The 17915-nt window shown below is 32.7% G+C and overlaps 1 protein-coding gene across 2 annotated transcripts in view; it reads right to left on the reverse strand.

Moving 5' to 3' along the window:
* Positions 1 to 6100: 6100 nt before the first annotated feature.
* nup210 (nucleoporin 210) overlaps positions 6101 to 17915 on the reverse strand; it is a 131079-nt gene continuing 119264 nt past the window's right edge. The window contains exons 39-40 of one of the 2 annotated variants that reach the window (XM_062052741.1): positions 10305 to 10382; positions 6101 to 6731 (exon numbers count right to left, since the gene is read on the reverse strand). In XM_062052741.1, the coding sequence (XP_061908725.1) occupies positions 6619 to 6731; positions 10305 to 10382 (191 nt within the window). In that variant the 3' untranslated portion in view covers positions 6101 to 6618. The remainder of the gene's footprint in view (positions 6732 to 10304; positions 10383 to 17915) is intronic. The other variant, XM_062052742.1, reaches the window with a different exon arrangement.

Raw genomic sequence — 17915 nt, forward strand, 5'->3', positions numbered from 1 at the left:
GACCCTAAGCTGGTGCAGTAGGTCCTGGGTTCCTCCTGGTCCACGACAATGGTGTGGCAAGAGTATGCAGACGGTATCTGGAGGATGAAGGAATTGACACAATTGAATGGCCCTCACGATCACCTGATATAAACCCGATAGAACACCTCTGGGACATGTTTGGGTCCATCAGACGCCGCCAGGTTGCTCCTTTTTCCACTGAGGGCTGCACACGGAAAAATTTAAGCATGCGGCGGGGGACATTTTAATATTTTTCATTTTCAAACCATAACAAAATATATGGACTTTTTTTTTTTTTTTTAACCTTTAAGCTCCCGGGGACCATAAAGGGTCTCAGTCATTAGAACGTTAAAAATAAGTCAAATTATTATTATTATTTTTTATTTAACGCTTACAGTAAATCTCTATATCAACTTCAGGTTGATAAAAAGTTAAAAAAAAAAAAGATTTTATGGCTTTTCTGTCAAAGACAACTTTGTTTTTTATAGCAAAACTGGAAATATGCAGTAATTTAGTAATTAAAGCTGTAAAACAGGGGTGTCCAAAGTGCGGCCCGGGGGCCATTTGCGGCCCGCCACACATTCTGCAAAAATTGCAAAATTGAAAGTATTGCACAAATAAAAAATAAACATTCAAAAAAGTGGAATGAGGTGAAATCTAACGAGAAAATTTGCAATGTTGACACAAAGCTGCCATGCAGGCTGTTTTGTTTTTCTTTTCTCTTTTTTTTTTTTTTTTTTTGCCATTGCTCAAAAAAAAGAAGACAAAAAATCGATGTTATGATGAATTATTGACCTATTCAAGGCTCCAATTACTTCAAAAATGTCACTTTAAAATGTTTTATGTGGAAAAAATATTGCATATATTGTGTGGTTGCCATATGAAAACGTTTTCTTAGGACAAAAGAGTATTAAAAACAAACAAAATAATAGTTCAAACGTAAAATCGACAGATATATCTGAAGTTGATCTCGTAACTTAAGTGTTGAAAGTAAAAAAAAACTAATAATATATCACTTTATTTTTTGGATCTCAAATATATTTTGTGGGATTTTATTAATATTTTCACTGATTTCTCAAAAATATTAAATAATTAAAATCAATGGTGTCCTGCATTATTGATCTTTTAGAACTATAATTACTAAATACTGCATATTTCCAGTTTTACTATAAAAAACAAAGTTGTCTTTGACTGAAAAGGCATAAAACTTTTTTTTTTTTTTTACTTTTTATCAACCTGAAGTTGATATAGAGATTTACTGTAAGTGTTAAATAATAAAAAAAATAATAATTTGACTTATTTTTAACATTTTAATGACTGAGACCCTTTTTGGTCCCCGGGAGCCATAAAGGTTAAACAAAAAAAATGCATATTTTTGTTATGGTTTGAAAATGGAAAATATCAAAATGGCCCCCGCATGCTTAAATTTTTCCGTGTGCGGCCCTCAGTGGAAAAAGTTTGGACACCCCTGCTCTAAAAGATCAATAATGCAGGACACCATTGATTTGAATTCTTTAATATTTTTGAGAAATCAGTGAAAATATTAATAAATCCCACTAAATATGTTTGGGATCCAAAAGGTCCCCCACTCATAAAGTGATACATTTTTATTAGTTTTTTTTTAACTTTCAACACTTAAGTTACGAGATCAACTTCAGATATATCTGTCGATTTTACGTTTGAACTATTATTGTTTGTTTTTATGCTCTTTTGTCAAAGAAATCATTGATGTTTTTATACGGCAACCACACAATATATGCAATATTTTTTTTACACATAAAACATTTTAAAGTGACATTTTTGAAGTAATTGGAGCCTTGAATAGGTCAATAATTCATTATTACAGATTTTTCGTCTTTTTTTGAGCAATGGCAAAAAAAAGAGAAATAAAGAATAAAAAACAGCCTGCATGGCAGCTTTGTGTCAACATTGCAACTTTTTCTCATTAGATTTCACCTCATTTCACTTTTTTAAATGTTTTTATTTTATTTTTGCAATACCATCAATTTTGCAATTTTTGCAGAATGTGTGGCGGGCCGGTAAGCAATTAGCTGCGGGCCGCAAATGGCCCCCGGGCCGCACTTTGGACACCCCTGCCTTAGACAGATCTGGGAGGACATCCACAAGACACCATCCTTCGTCTCATTAGGAGCATGCCACGACGTTGTCAAGCATGCATACAAGCACGTGGGGGCCACACAAGATATTGAAAATCATTTTGAGTTGCAGAAATTGAATTTAGGCAAAATGGAGGAGCCTGCCACATCATTTTCTCACTTTGATTTTTGGGGTGTCTATATACTGAGCCCTAGGCTGAAAACTTTTATTCCCATCAAAAGATGTGGCATCATTTTGTTCCTGAGACATTAAACTGTCCATATCAGTATAGATATCCAACTTTTTTTTTTTCCACCATTGAAATCTGATGTGTTTTCAAAGTGTTCTTTTAATTTTTTGAGCTGTGTATATACATATAAATATATATATATATATACATACATATATATATATATTAGGGCTGCAACAACTAATCGATTATTAAAATAGTTGCCGATTAATTTAGTCATCCATTCTTTGGATCTATGCTATGCGCAGAGTTTTTTTTTTTTTTTTAAATCCTTTTTTTATTTATTTAAATAAACCTTTATCTATAAACTGCAACATGTACAAACAGCTGAGAAACAATAATCAAAATAAGTATGGTGCCAGTATGCTGTTTTTTCCCCAATAAAATACTGGATAGGATAGAAATGTAGTTTGTCTCTTTTATCCGATTATTAATCGAAGTAACAATCGATAGATTAATCGATTATCAAATTAACCGTTAGTTGCAGCCCTAATATATATATATATATATATATACATATACATATATATATATAAATATATATACATACATACATATATATATATATATATATATATATATATATATATACAAATATATATATATATATATATATAAATATACATACACATATATATAAATATACATACACATATATATATATATATATATATACATACACATATATATAAATATACATACACATATATACATACACATATATATAAATATACATACACATATATACATACACATATATATATATATATATATATATATATATATATATATATATATATATATATATATATATATATATATATATATATATATATATATAAAAATATAAACATATATACACACATTTTCATTCAAATATATTCACTATGTTCACATTTACTTTATAATTTACTACAAATATATACATATATATATATATACATATATATAGTATTTATTTGTAGTAAAATATAAAGTAAATGTGAACATAGTGAATATATTTGAATGGAAATATATATATATATATATATATATATATATATATATATATATATATATATATATATATATATATATATATATATATATATATATATATACAAATATATATATATACACATACATACACACATTTTCATTCAGATATATTCATTTACCTCATATTTTACTACAAATAGTACATATAAACTCACATGTTCATTTACTACACCATATATATATACATATATATATGTATATATATGAATGACGTTGTCATTATGACTTCCAAAGATTACACTTGACCCACATTCATCTCTGACAACTACAATTTACTACAAATATTACATATATACATTTTCATTCACTATGTTCACTTTTACCTCCGATCAGAATATTTCGCAACATAATATTAAAGACATATGTTGACACTTTAATCAGATAATGTCTATATTCACATATTCATCAAAATAGTTACCTCCCAAAAACACATTACACCAAATATTATAGACACATTCACATTTTAATCAAAACATCATCACCACATTTACCTCAGATATCTTACTCCAAATATTAACATGTTCATATTTACTTCAAATAAAATCTACTGAACATATTCCAATATTCAAAATTACCTCAAATCATATTTTCCCTTAATACAATTAACATTCAGTTTATTAAAAATTCTCTCTCAATATTCACATTTACTCAAAATATCCTCACACTATTTACATTCAACTTAAAATATCCAAATATTCATAATATACTAAAAATATCTCAATATTCAGATTCAGCCCAAAATATAATTTCCATATTCATATTTACCTAAACATATCATCACAATATTACCTTTAAATTAAGAATACTATGACAATAACTATTCCACAATCGTACATTATTGTTGAATATTTATGTTAATCAATCAATGTTTATTTATATAGCTCTAAATCACAAGTGTCTCAAAGGGCTGTTTATGTTTAAGACACAATATTCATGACAGAAAAAAAATTATTAAAAATATGATTAACGCAGATGTCGATATTGATATTTTTAGCTTGACATTTTTCAAAATCATTTCACAAATTTTATTTTAAACTTTTTTAAAATCATTTTGATAATCAAAATAAATAATACACAGGGACAATATATGCTGTATGTATTTGTCTGATATTTGAGGTTCTTTTCAAATTCCTGCCCGAGTTTAATTGTCTGCAAAATTGTATTTGTACACACTCCCTTGTGAACAATGTATCAATATGTACTGTATACTATATAAATTATATACATATATATGTCTATATATATGTCTATATACACACATATGTATATATATGCACATACATATGTATATATACATATATGTGTATATATATACACCAGTGGCGTGCCGTCACTAGAGGCAGGGGAGGCACGGCCTCACCTGCCATCATGGAAAGAAAAAAAAAAGTAAAAAGAAAAAAAAAATTAATTAAATTGTTATATGTATCCAGTGATTATACTAAAGTTATTTTCCATTTAACTTCACCAGTTTTAGATTATTTTTATTTTCACATTTGCCGTTCAAATACTGAGAAGAGACGGTGCGGTGATCAGCAGCCATGTTGAGGCACGTCACTGCGTTGTGCCTCAACATGGATTGTGCACAATGACTCGGCTAACTGCTGGCCTGCTGTGCAGTGAGACTGTATTGCTATATGAATTATATTTTACATTTCCATAGTTTAGTTAGCTGAGGTATATAATGTACAGTGTATTTTGTCAACAACTGTATGTGTGTAACCTATTTCTTGTGCTGAGCGATCATAAAACTCTGCTGCGAAGACACACTGTGTGAGGCTCGTCTCATAACCCCGCCTCCTGGTGCCAAGCAACTCCGCCGCAGAATGCACCGCCCGACGGGAGCGCAGCGGCCACACCAACCAAAGCCCACACCCAAACCCTCCACGTGCAAGACCGAATCCAGCCAAAAAAAGTCACTTAATAAGAAGCCAAAAAGTGCAAAAACAACAATGCTCACGCTGGAGGAGCCGCGAACGACCGCAGGGACACAACATTAGGTACACCTGCAGACTGCAGCACGGATGTCATATTTCATTCATTCACAACTCTTCCAACATGAACACCACTGTTCCCGCACTTATAAGTAAAGGTAAGACCATAATAACGTTTTTTTTAATTAAATGTGCTTTTTTGTGTGCTACAGTTTGTAAGTGTAAAGTTAAGTTAAACTTAAAGTACCAATGATTGTCACACACACACTAGGTGTGGTGAAATTTGTCCTCTGCATTTGACCCATCCCCTTGTTCACCCCCTGGGAGGTGAGGGGAGCAGTGGGCAGCAGCGGCGCCGTGCCTGGGAATAATTTTTGGTGATTTAACCCCCAATTCCAACCCTTGATGCTGAGTGCCAAGCAGGGAAGAATGCTGGTATGAGCTTTTAAACATAACCCGTTAACTGCTGCCAATCAAATGGTGAATAAGATACTCTTTAGGGTTCATATGTTTGTAAATCTGACTGTGATGAAGTCAGTGCCTCACCTGACATGAACCTCACCGCACGCCACTGATATACACACACATATCTTTCCATATTTACACACATATGTATATATATATATATATATGTGTATGTGTGTAAGTAATATGCAACTATATTTATTTGATACTTGTTTTTATTGACAAATGTCACCTTTTATTACCAATTATTATTATCTATATCTAGCTTGTGTGCTTAGCTGTTGTGTAGCTGCTAGGTCCTAGTAGCCTAAAGCCTGGCATGTTTACCTTTTGTAGATGGACTTCATTTTAAAATACAACAAATTGTGTGTATTTTTGAGGAAATGAAACACTTTATTCGCCAAGCGTGAGAGCGTACACAACCATGTTGCGCGCATACAGTCGTGTCGTCGAGGTCTCTGAGAAAGCAACAGAAAAAAGCTTCACATCTTCAACGAGTTCACATTCACGAAATAAAAACAAGCTGCACGTTTTGGTGGCTCAAACCTTCAAAAAGACAAAATGTCCCAAAAACATTTAAAAGAAGCACTAATGCACATTTTTAGGACGACGAGTTGAGTGGACAGTGTTTACAGTCAAGTTCTCTCCTAAACAAACAAGGTGCACAATAAAACAATAACAACAATTCTTTGAATCGCTAAACTAAGAACTATTCACTCGTAAGAAGTCGGGTACCAAAATATACTTGCAAAGGTTGCACAGTCATGTGATCAGCGTCCATGCTGACCCTCAGAGGCACGTTCAGTGATGAAGGTGATGGTGATGATGAAGGGGAGGTCAGGACATGTAGTCCGGGGAATAAAGACGAAAACGAGGGCTGCTGCCGGGATCCCCTCTGGGTGCGGAGTGGTTGAAGGAGTTCTTGGCCGGAGACACCGGGGCTGAAAACGCTGGGAGGAGTGAGAATCCAATCAAAGATAATGAATATCAAATACATCAACCTTATTTACACAACATTCATCCTCACTAGGAAAGTCAAACTGCACTTTTTGTGGGCGAAGACAATAACACTTACCTTTTTCTTTGAGTGCATTCTAAATCGTAAATACACGTTAGCAAAAGTCAGCAAACAATGGAGTCTATTCTGCTTATAAAGTGCTCTAAAAACCTCCATCAAGGTTTTATAGCCACACTGTAAGTATATATGTAGTATCTAGTAACATTCATAATAACATGTCATGTTTACATATTTTTATCATACTGTAAGTATATATGTATAGTAGTAACATTCATAATATGTAATATTTACATCATACTGCAAGTATATATGTCATGTAGTAACATTCATAATAACAAGTACTAGTTACATTATTTGATCATACTGTAAGTATATATGTCATGTAGTAACATTCATAACATGTAATATTTACATATTTTCATCATGCAGTAAGTATATATGTTGAGTTGAGTTGAGTTTGAGTTTATTTCGAACATGCAATCATACAACATGATACATCACAATTTCCAGTTTCTCTTTTCAACATGTTCGAAAAGGAGTAGGAAGAAGCAGAGCTTATTTAATCCTACCCCTTTTCTTTACATAACAGTTGCTGAAACTTTTTTTATTCACTTCCTGTTCTCAATTTTTTCACAATAAACTCCATATGTAATCACAATAAAAAAAATAAAAAAATAATAGTAAGAATTTAATAATAATAATTGGTGAAGAAAGTCATATTTCATATGATGAGATAAGTAAGATTACTTTAAGAATGAATGAATGAATGGATGAAATAAATTGAAAATGTTTGTCATGGTTCTTCTTCTTTGTACTTTGTAAACACTTTAAGTTTGAAGAGTTTCTTGAAGTGAATCATATTAGTACATTGTTTGATTGCTTTGCTTAATCCATTCCATAATTTAATTCCACATACTGATATACTGAAGGTCTTAAGTGTTGTACGTGCGTACAAATGTTTTAAATTACATTTTTCTCTAAGATTATATTCCTCCTCTTTTGTTGAGAAGAATTGTTGTATATTCTTGGGTAGCAGGTTATAGTTTGCTTTGTGCATAATTTTAGCTGTTTGCAAATTCACTATGTCGTGGAATTTCAGTATCTTTGATTCAATAAATAAAGGATTTGTATGTTCTCTATATCCAACATTATGTATTATTCTAACTGATCTTTTTTGTAACACCGTTAATGAATGAAGTGTACTTTTGTAATTATTTCCCCATATTTCTACACATATGTAATGTAGTAACATTCATAATAACATGTAATATTTACATAATACTGTAAGTACCGTAATTTCCGGACTATAAGCCGCTACTTTTTCCCCTCCTTCTGGTCCCTGCGGCTTATACAACGGTGCGGCTTATTTACGGCCTGTTCTTCTCCGACACCGACGAAGAGGATTTCGGTGGTTTTAGTACGCAGGAGGAAGACGATGACACAATGATTAAAGACTGACTTTTCAAATACCGGTAGGCTGGTTATTTTGATAACGTACAGGCGAGCACTTTGTATTACTTTGCACCGTTGTATTATTTGTACTCTGCACGAATGCTGGTCGCCATGTCAAAGATGTGAAAGTTTGATTGAATGATTGAAAGATTTATTGTTAATAAATGGGACACTTTGCGTTCCCAAACAGTCATCTCTGTCCCCTCCGTGGTAGCAGGAACCCCTATATACTACGGTAATTACACATCAAAACCCTGCGGCTTATAGTCGGGTGCGGCTTATATATGGAGCAATCTGTATTTTCCCCTAAATTTAGCTGGTGCGGCTTATAGTCCGGAAATTACGGTATATATGTAATGTAGTAACACTCATAACATGTCATATTTAAATATTTTCATCACACTGTGTGTATGTCATGTAGTAACATTCATAATATATATTATTTACATATTTACATCATACTGTAAGTATATATGTAATGTAATAACATTCATAATATGTAATATTTACATATTTTCATCATGCTGTAAGTATATATGTAATGTAGTAACATTCATAATAACATGTACTATTTACATTATTTAATCATACTGTAAGTATATACTGTATGTAATGTATTAACATTCACAATAACATGTAATATTTACATATGTTCATCATACTGTAAGTATATATGTAATGTAGTAACATTTATAATAACATGTAATATTTACATATTTTAATCATACTGGAGCGGTAAGTATATATGTAATGTAGTAACATTCATAATATGTAATATTTACATATTTTCATCATACTGTAAGTATATATGTAATGTAGTAACATTCATAATAACATGTCATATTTACATAATACTGTAAGTATATATGTAATGTAGTAACATTCATAATAACATGTAATATTTACATATTTTCATCATACTGTAAGTATGTTTGTACAGTAGTAACATTCATAATATATATTATTTACATATTTGCATCATACTGTAAGTATATATGTCATGTAGTAACATTCATAATAACATGTAATATTTACATATTTTCATCATACTGTAAGTATACTTGTAGTATTTAGTAACATTCATAATATGTCATAGGTAGTATTCATTTCACAGACGCATCACAACGCTCACTTTCCCTTCAACAACAACAAGACTACTAATCATGGCAGACTTGATGAGAGACAACAAAGACTACTTTGGGACACATTATGATCCAGAAACTTCTATTTTTGAGCCTGAATATAAGGAGGATGATCTACAAGTTTTAGAAGCTGTGCAGCTTTAGTCAAACACTAAGCGTCATGTAGCAGTAATGCTAAGTGCTTAACAAGATATACAAACATAATAAAACAATCACTTACTATACAATGTCTGCTCTCACTGCGATAAAGACTGATGGGATGTTTCTATCTTCCCCTTTACATAAACAATTCATCATAACCCTCACAAAGGGTTAAAAAAAAGTGTTTTTCTGGCCATCCCCAGGTCTAAGTTGTATGTCAGAGTTGATCAACTTGTCAGATTATGTCCACAACCTTCTACTATCCAGGGGAGAGACATGACTTATCACCTCAAATTCACTTTCACCAACTCAGAAACCATGCAGCAGCTCAATATGTCAATACAGCAGTGTTAGCTCTCTGTGGTCACAGTGCCAATAAAAGTAGTTCCTCTGTGTTACCGCTTATAATAACAATATCGCTAATACTTTTTCATTTTCAGGTCACGACAAGTAAATGAAGTATTGTTGGCGCTTTATGGATGTTTTTGGAGGCTTTATGATTACTACCATTAGCTGCATTGTTAGCCACCTCTTACTTGCAGTATTTAACAACTTAGAATGCATTAAAAAAAAAAAGAAGTGTGTTCTTGTTTTACATAAAGTGTCTTGCCCAAGGACCCAATGGCAGTGACTCGGCTGGCGGAAGCGGGGATCGAACCTGGAACCCTGAAGTTGCTGGCACGGCCGCTCTACCACCTCAGCCCCTCTAATGAGTCCACTCTTCTGTTTAATTAGGTCACTAATTGACGGAAGAATATTTAATGTCCTACCTGTGAGAGGAGGCGGAGTCTTCTGGATGAAAGAGGGCGGGTACGTTTGTTGCTTGGGAGAAAAGACGGTGTGGAGAACTGGAGCACACAAAAACAGAACATCAAGGACCAGCACGATGGAAACCATCAGGCAAAATGTCCCTGAAAACTGGGAATTCTTGGAAATCCGGGAATTTTTTTAAAAAAATTGTTGAAAGAGAGCACACAATTTTGAAGAGGCTGAATATTTTAGAGTTGGAACGGTTTGAATTAGATGAAAAACGTGGGAATTTTGGAACTTTGAGAAATGTCCCATTAATTTCAATGGGAATTTCATGGAAATTTGGGAATTTCAGAAAAAGCGGGAATTTTTGGGAAAATGTTAATAGGCTTGAATGTTCTGAATGAGTTGAAATGGTTGGTGTTGGAATTTTTCAAATCGGTCGAGAAATGTTGACATTTTTAATTGAGAAATGGTATTAAAGAATTCCAGGAATATCAAGAAAACCGGGAATTTTTCCAGTTCAAAAAACTGCTTTGTTTTTTGTCCTGATTAAGAGGAATGTTTGGACGGTGGAACGGTTGAAGTGGGTTGAAAAATGTGGAAGGAGTAGTCGTCAGGAAAAAGGGTCAAATAATGGTTTGAAAAAAAAAAGGGAATTCCTGGAATTTTTTGAACTTGGAACAATGATAGTTTGAATTTCCAGAATGAGTGGAATATGTTGAAGGTGGAATGGTTTGAATCGGTTGAAAAATATGAGAATTGTTGAAGTTTAAAAAATGGACAATACATTTTAAATGGGGAAAATGTTCCTGGAAACTGGGAATTCTTGGAAATCCGGGAATTTTTTTTTTAAATTGTTGAAAGAGAGCACATAATTTTGAACAGGCTGAATATTTTAGAGTTGGAACGGTTTGAATTAGATGAAAAATGTGGGAATTGTGGAACTTTGAGAAATGTCCCATTAATTTCAATGGGAATTTCATGGAAATTTGGGAATTTCAGAAAAAGCGGGAATTTTTGGGAAAATGTTAAAAGGCTTGAATGTTCTGAATGAGTTGAAATAGTTGGTGTTGGAATTTTTCAAATCAGATGATAAATGTTGACATTTTTAATTGAGGAATGGTATTAAGGAATTCCAGGAATTTTGTGAAAACCGGGAATTTTCCAGTTCAAAAAACAAGTTTGTTTTTTGTCCTGATTAAGAGGAATGTTTGGACGGTGGAACGGTTGAAGTGGGTTGAAAAATGTGGACGGAGTAGTCGCCAGGAAAAAGGGTCAAAAAATGGTTTGAAAAAAAGGGAATTGTGGGAATTACTGGAATTTTTTTTAACCTGGAACAATGATAGTTTGAATCTCCAGGATGAGTGGAATATGTTGAAGGTGGAATGGTTTGAATCGGTTGAAAAATATGCGAATTGTTGAAGTTTAAAAAATGGACAATTCATTTTGAATGGGGAAAATGTCCCTGAAAAATGGGAATTCTTGGAAATCCAGGAATTTCTTTGTTTTATTGTTGAAAGAGAGCACACAATTTTGAACAGGCTGAATATTTTGGAGTTGGAACGGTTTGAATTAGATGAAAAATGTGGGAATTGTGGAACTTTGAGAAATGTCCCATTGATTTCACTGGGAATTTCATGGAAATTTGGGAATTTCAGGAAAAGCGGGAATTTTTGGGAAAATGTTAAATGCTTGAATGTTCTGAATGACTTGAAATGGTTGGTGTTGGAATTTTTCAAATCGGTCGAGAAATGTTGACATTTTTAATTGAGAAATGGTAGTAAGGAATTCCAGGAATTTCGTGAAAACCGGGGAATTTTTCCAGTTCAAAAAACAACTTTGTCAAAAAATGGTTTGAAAAAAAAAGGGAATTCCTGGAATTTTTTGAACTTGGAACAATGATAGTTTGAATTTCCAGAATGAGTGGAATATGTTGAAGGTGGAATGGTTTGAATCGGTTGAAAAATATGAGAATTGTTGAAGTTTAAAAAATGGACAATTCATTTCTAATGGGGAAAATGTTCCTGGAAACTGTGAATTCTTGGAAATCCGGGATTTTTTTTTTTTAATTGTTGAAAGAGAGCACACAATTTTGAACAGGCTGAATATTTTAGAGTTGGAACGGTTTGAATTAGATGAAAAATGTGGGAATTGTGGAACTTTGAGAAATGTCCCATTAATTTCAATGGGAATTTCATGGAAATTGGGAAAAAGCCGGAATTTTTGGGAAAATGTTAAAAGGCTTGAATGTTCTGAATGAGTTGAAATAGTTGGTGTCGGAATTTTTCAAATCAGACGATAAATGTTGACATTTTTAATTGAGGAATGGTATTAAGGAATTCCAGGAATTTTGTGAAAACCGGGAATTTTCCAGTTCAAAAAACAACTTTGTTTTTTGTCCTGATTAAGAGGAATGTTTGGACGGTGGAACGGTTGAAAAATGTGGAAGGAGTAGTCGCCAGGAAAAAGGGTTAAAAAATGGTTTGAAAAAAAGGGAATTGTGGGAATTACTGGAATTTTTTTAACCTGGAACAATGATAGTTTGAATCTCCAGGATGAGTGGAATATGTTGAAGGTGGAATGGTTTGAATCGGTTGAAAAATATGAGAATTGTTGAAGTTTAAAAAATGGACAATTCATTTTTAATGGGGAAAATGTTCCTGGAAACTGTGAATTCTTGGAAATCCGGGAATTTTTTTTTTTTAATTGTTGAAAGAGAGCACACAATTTTGAACAGGCTGAATATTTTAGAGTTGGAACGGTTTGAATTAGATGAAAAATGTGGGAATTGTGGAACTTTGAGTAATGTCCCATTAATTTCAATGGGAATTTCATGGAAATTTGGGAATTTCAGGAAAAGCGGGAATTTTTGGGAAAATGTTAAAAGGCTTGAATGTTCTGAATGACTTGAAATGGTTGGTGTTGGAATTTTTCAAATCGGTCGAGAAATGTTGACATTTCTAATTGAGAAATGGTAGTAAGGAATTCCAGGAATTTTGTGAAAACCGGGGAATTTTTCCAGTTCAAAAAACAACTTTGTCAAACAACTTTGTCAAAAAATGGTTTGAAAAAAAAAGGGAATTCCTGGAATTTTTTTAACTTGGAACAATGATAGTTTGAATTTCCAGAATGAGTGGAATATGTTGAAGGTGGAATGGTTTGAATCGGTTGAAAAATATGAGAATTGTTGAAGTTTAAAAAATGGACAATTCATTTTTAATGGGGAAAATGTTCTGGAAACTGAATTCTTGGAAATCCGGGATTTTTTTTTTAAATTGTTGAAAGAGAGCACACAATTTTGAACAGGCTGAATATTTTAGAGTTGGAACGGTTTGAATTAGATGAAAAATGTGGGAATTGTGGAACTTTGAGAAATGTCCCATTAATTTCAATGGGAATTTCATGGAAATTTGGGAATTTCAGAAAAAGCGGGAATTTTTAGGAAAATGTTAAAAGGCTTGAATGTTCTGAATGAGTTGAAATAGTTGGTGTTGGAATTTTTCAAATCAGACGATAAATGTTGACATTTTTAATTGAGGAATGGTATTAAGGAATTCTAGGAATTTTGTGAAAACCGGGAATTTTCCAGTTCAAAAAACAACTTTATTTTTTGTCCTGATTAAGAGGAATGTTTGGACGGTGGAACGGTTGAAGTGGGTTGAAAAATGTGGAAGGAGTAGTCGCCAGGAAAAAGGGTCAAAAAAATGGTTTGAAAAAAAGGGAATTCTGGGAATTCCTGGATTTTTTAAAATCTTGGAACAATGATAGTTTGAATTTCCAGGATGAGTGGAATATGTTGAAGGTGGAATGGTTTGAATCGGTTGAAAAATATGCGAATTGTTGAAGTTTAAAAAAATGGACAATTCATTTTGAATGGGAAAAATGTTCCTGGAAACTGGGAATTCTTGGAAATCTGGGATTTTTTTTTTTAATTGTTGAAAGAGAGCACACAATTTTGAACAGGCTGAATATTTTGGAGTTGGAACGGTTTGAATTACATGAAAAATGTGGGAATTGTGGAACTTTGAGAAATGTCCCATTGATTTCACTGGGAATTTCATGGAAATTTGTGAATTTCAGGAAAAGCGGGAATTTTTGGGAAAATGTTAAAAGGCTTGAATGTTCTGAATGACTTGAAATGGTTGGTGTTGGAATTTTTCAAATCGGTCGAGAAATGTTGACATTTTTAATTGAGAAATGGTAGTAAGGAATTCCAGGAATTTCGCGAAAACCGGGCAATTTTTCCAGTTCAAAAAACAACTTAGTTTTTTGTCCTGATTAAGAGGAATGTTTGGATGGTGGAATGGTTGAAAAATGTGGAAGGAGTAGTCGCCAGGAAAAAGGGTAAAAAAAATGGTTTGGAAAAAAAGGGAATTCTGGGAATTCCTGGATTTTTAAAAATCTTGGAACAATGATAGTTTGAATTTCCAGGATGAGTGGAATATGTTGAAGGTGGGATGGTTTGAATGGGTTGGAAAAATATGCGAATTGTTGAAGTTTAAAAAATGGACAATTCATTTTGAATGGGGAAAATGTCCCTGAAAACTGGGAATTCTTGGAAATCCGGGAATTTTTTTTATTGTTGAAAGAGAGCACACAATTTTGAACAGGCCGAATATTTTGGAGTTGGAACGATTTGATTTAGATGAAAAATTTAGGAATTGTGGAACTTTGAGAAATGTCCCATTAATTTCAATGGGAATTTCATGGAAATTTGGGAATTTCAGAAAAAGCGGGAATTTTTGGGAAAATGTTAAAAGGCTTGAATGTTCTGAATGAGTTGAAATAGTTGGTGTTGGAATTTTTCAAATCAGTCTAGAAATGTTGACATTTTTAATTGAGAAATGGTTTTAAGGAATTCCAGGAATATCAAGAAAACCGGGAATTTTTCCAGTTAAAAAAACTACTTTGTTTTTTGTCCTGATTAAGAGGAATGTTTGGACGGTGGAACGGTTGAAGTGGGTTGAAAAATGTGGAAGGAGTAGTCGCCAGGAAAAGTGATCAAAAAATGGTTTGAAAATAAGGGAATTCTGTGAATTCCTGGATTTTTTTAAAACTTGGAACAATGATAGTTTGAATTTCCAGGATGAGTGGAATATGTTGAAGGTGGAATGGTTTGAATCGGTTGAAAAATATGCGAATTGTTGAAGTTTAAAAAATGGACAATTAATTTTGAATGGGGAAAATGTCCCTGAAAAATGGGAATTCTTGGAAATCCAGGAATTTCTTTGTTTTATTGTTGAAAGAGAGCACACAATTTTGAACAGGCTGAATATTTTGGAGTTGGAACTGTAGTAGAATTTCTGACCTTTTAACTATATTTCGTGTCTATTAAGAATGTTTGCTCATTTCATTTCTCTTCTATTCTATACCATTGAAGGACCAAATGTAGGACAAAGTTGAATATGGAGTCGCTCCGACCATTCTACAAAATGTTTTGATTGTCTAAGCATGACTAAGGGATTCAATGATGTTGCAAAACAAACAGCTCGAAAACAACGGGACCTTGACGCATGAGGGAAACAGATAAAAATGGCCAAGTGACGAGGGCTGAGATTGATTGCTTGATTCTTGTGTCCTCCGGAGGACGTCTGTTTGTTTGCATGGACAAAACAATCCAACTTTGCGCTTTTGATTATGGGTAAATAAACTTTTTGTACTAAATTAACTTTTGTTGCTGTTTAAGCTTCGGACAATCCACTACAGAACGGTTTGAATTAGATGAAAAATGTGGGAATTGTGGAACTTTGAGAAATGTCCCATTGATTAGTTCTGAATGAGTTGAAATCGTTGGTGTTGGAATTTTTCAAATCGGTCGAGAAATGTTGACATTTTTAATTGAGAAATGGTAGTAAGGAATTCCAGGAATTTTGTAAAAACCGGGAATTTTTCCAGTTCAAAAAACTACTTTGTTTTTTGTCCTGATTAAGAAAAATGTTTGGACGGTTAAAAAATGTGGAAGGAGTAGTCGCCAGGAAAAAGGGTCAAAAAATGGTTTGAAAAAAAGGGAATTCCTGGAATTTATTTGAACTTGGAACAATGATAGTTTGAATTTCCAGGATGAGTGGAATATGTTGAAGGTGGAATGGTTTGAATCGGTTGAAAAATATGCAAATTGTTGAAATTTAAAAAATGGACAATTCTATTTGAATGGGGAAAATGTTCCTGAGTGAAAACTGGGAATTCTTGGAAATCTGGGAATTTTGAACAGGCTGAATATTTTGGATTTGGAACATTTGAATTAGATGAAAAATGTGGGAATTGTGAGAAATGTCCTATTGATTTCAATGGGAATTTCATGGAAATTTGGGAATTTCGGGAAAAGCGGGAATTTTTGGGAAAATGTTAAAAGGCTTGAATGTTCTGAATGAGTTGAAATGGTTGGTGTTGGAATTTTTCAAATCGGTCAGATCTGGCCCGCCACACCATTTTATGTGGCTCGTGAAAGCCTGGAAATGATATGCATTATTAAAGCACTTCATCTTTCTTAAACATATTCGTTCTTTCAATTTGGAGAAAAATTGCACGAAATGCATACAATTGCATGTCTTTTAAACTTTAGAACAATCTGAGCATGCAAAAAAAACAACTTATATTGACACGAGGGTGTCCAAAGTGCAGCCCGCGGCTCCAGTTTGGTTGCTGGATTAAATATATATCGTTTGATTTAAAAAAAATAACAGTAAAAAAACAAAAGAGCAAATATTTGCCATGTAACGCCAAAAAAAATTATACTTATAATTTAGGCATGTCCAAACTTTCTTCACCAAGGGTCGCATACTAAAATGACAAAGTATTTTTATCTTATTTTTTGTATTTTGTAAAAAAAAAAAGAAAAAAGAAAGAGATGAAAACATATATATATATATATATATATATATATATATATATATATATATATATATATATATATATATATATATATATATATATATATATATATATATATATATATATATATATATATATATATATATATATATATATATATATATTTTTTTTTAAGACAAAACTTAAGGTCAGCTTTGTGTTATAAGTAACAGTGTATAATTACTATCAACATTTGAGCTTTTTTTCATTACATTACTTTTTTGCTCTTTGTGTGAATGCTCCAAAACATTCACACAAATGGTTTTCTCCACCAAAATTCATCTATTTATTTAACTTCTTCTCCAGGTTTTGGCGCGCTCTACCTTCCACATTTTTCATCCGATTCAAACTGTTCCGACTTCAAACTGTTCGGCCTATTCGGGAATCGCGGGCTCTCCCTTGACAAATTCCAAAAATGTCCAGATTTCCCAGAATTCCAGGTTTTCCGGGACATTTTTCCCATTCAAAATTAATTTGCCGTTCTTCAAAATTTCCAACCGATTCAAACCATTCCACCTTCAACATATTCCACTCATCCTGGACATTCAAACCAGTGTTTCCCACACATTCATTTATTTGTGGCGGCCCGCCACGAAAGAATTACATCCGCCACAAATAGATTTTTTTTTTTTTTGTCCTGTCCAGCTTCTTAGGCAAATCATATAGTTGATGTAGATGCCCATATAGGCTGTTCAGATTTACTTTACAAAAGAGAAGTGTAGGATACTTCTCTTGTTGCCTTATTTGTATTTGACCAT

This window comes from Entelurus aequoreus, linkage group LG07 (assembly GCF_033978785.1).
Source record: "Entelurus aequoreus isolate RoL-2023_Sb linkage group LG07, RoL_Eaeq_v1.1, whole genome shotgun sequence".
NCBI classification, from domain to species: Eukaryota; Metazoa; Chordata; class Actinopteri; order Syngnathiformes; family Syngnathidae; genus Entelurus; species Entelurus aequoreus.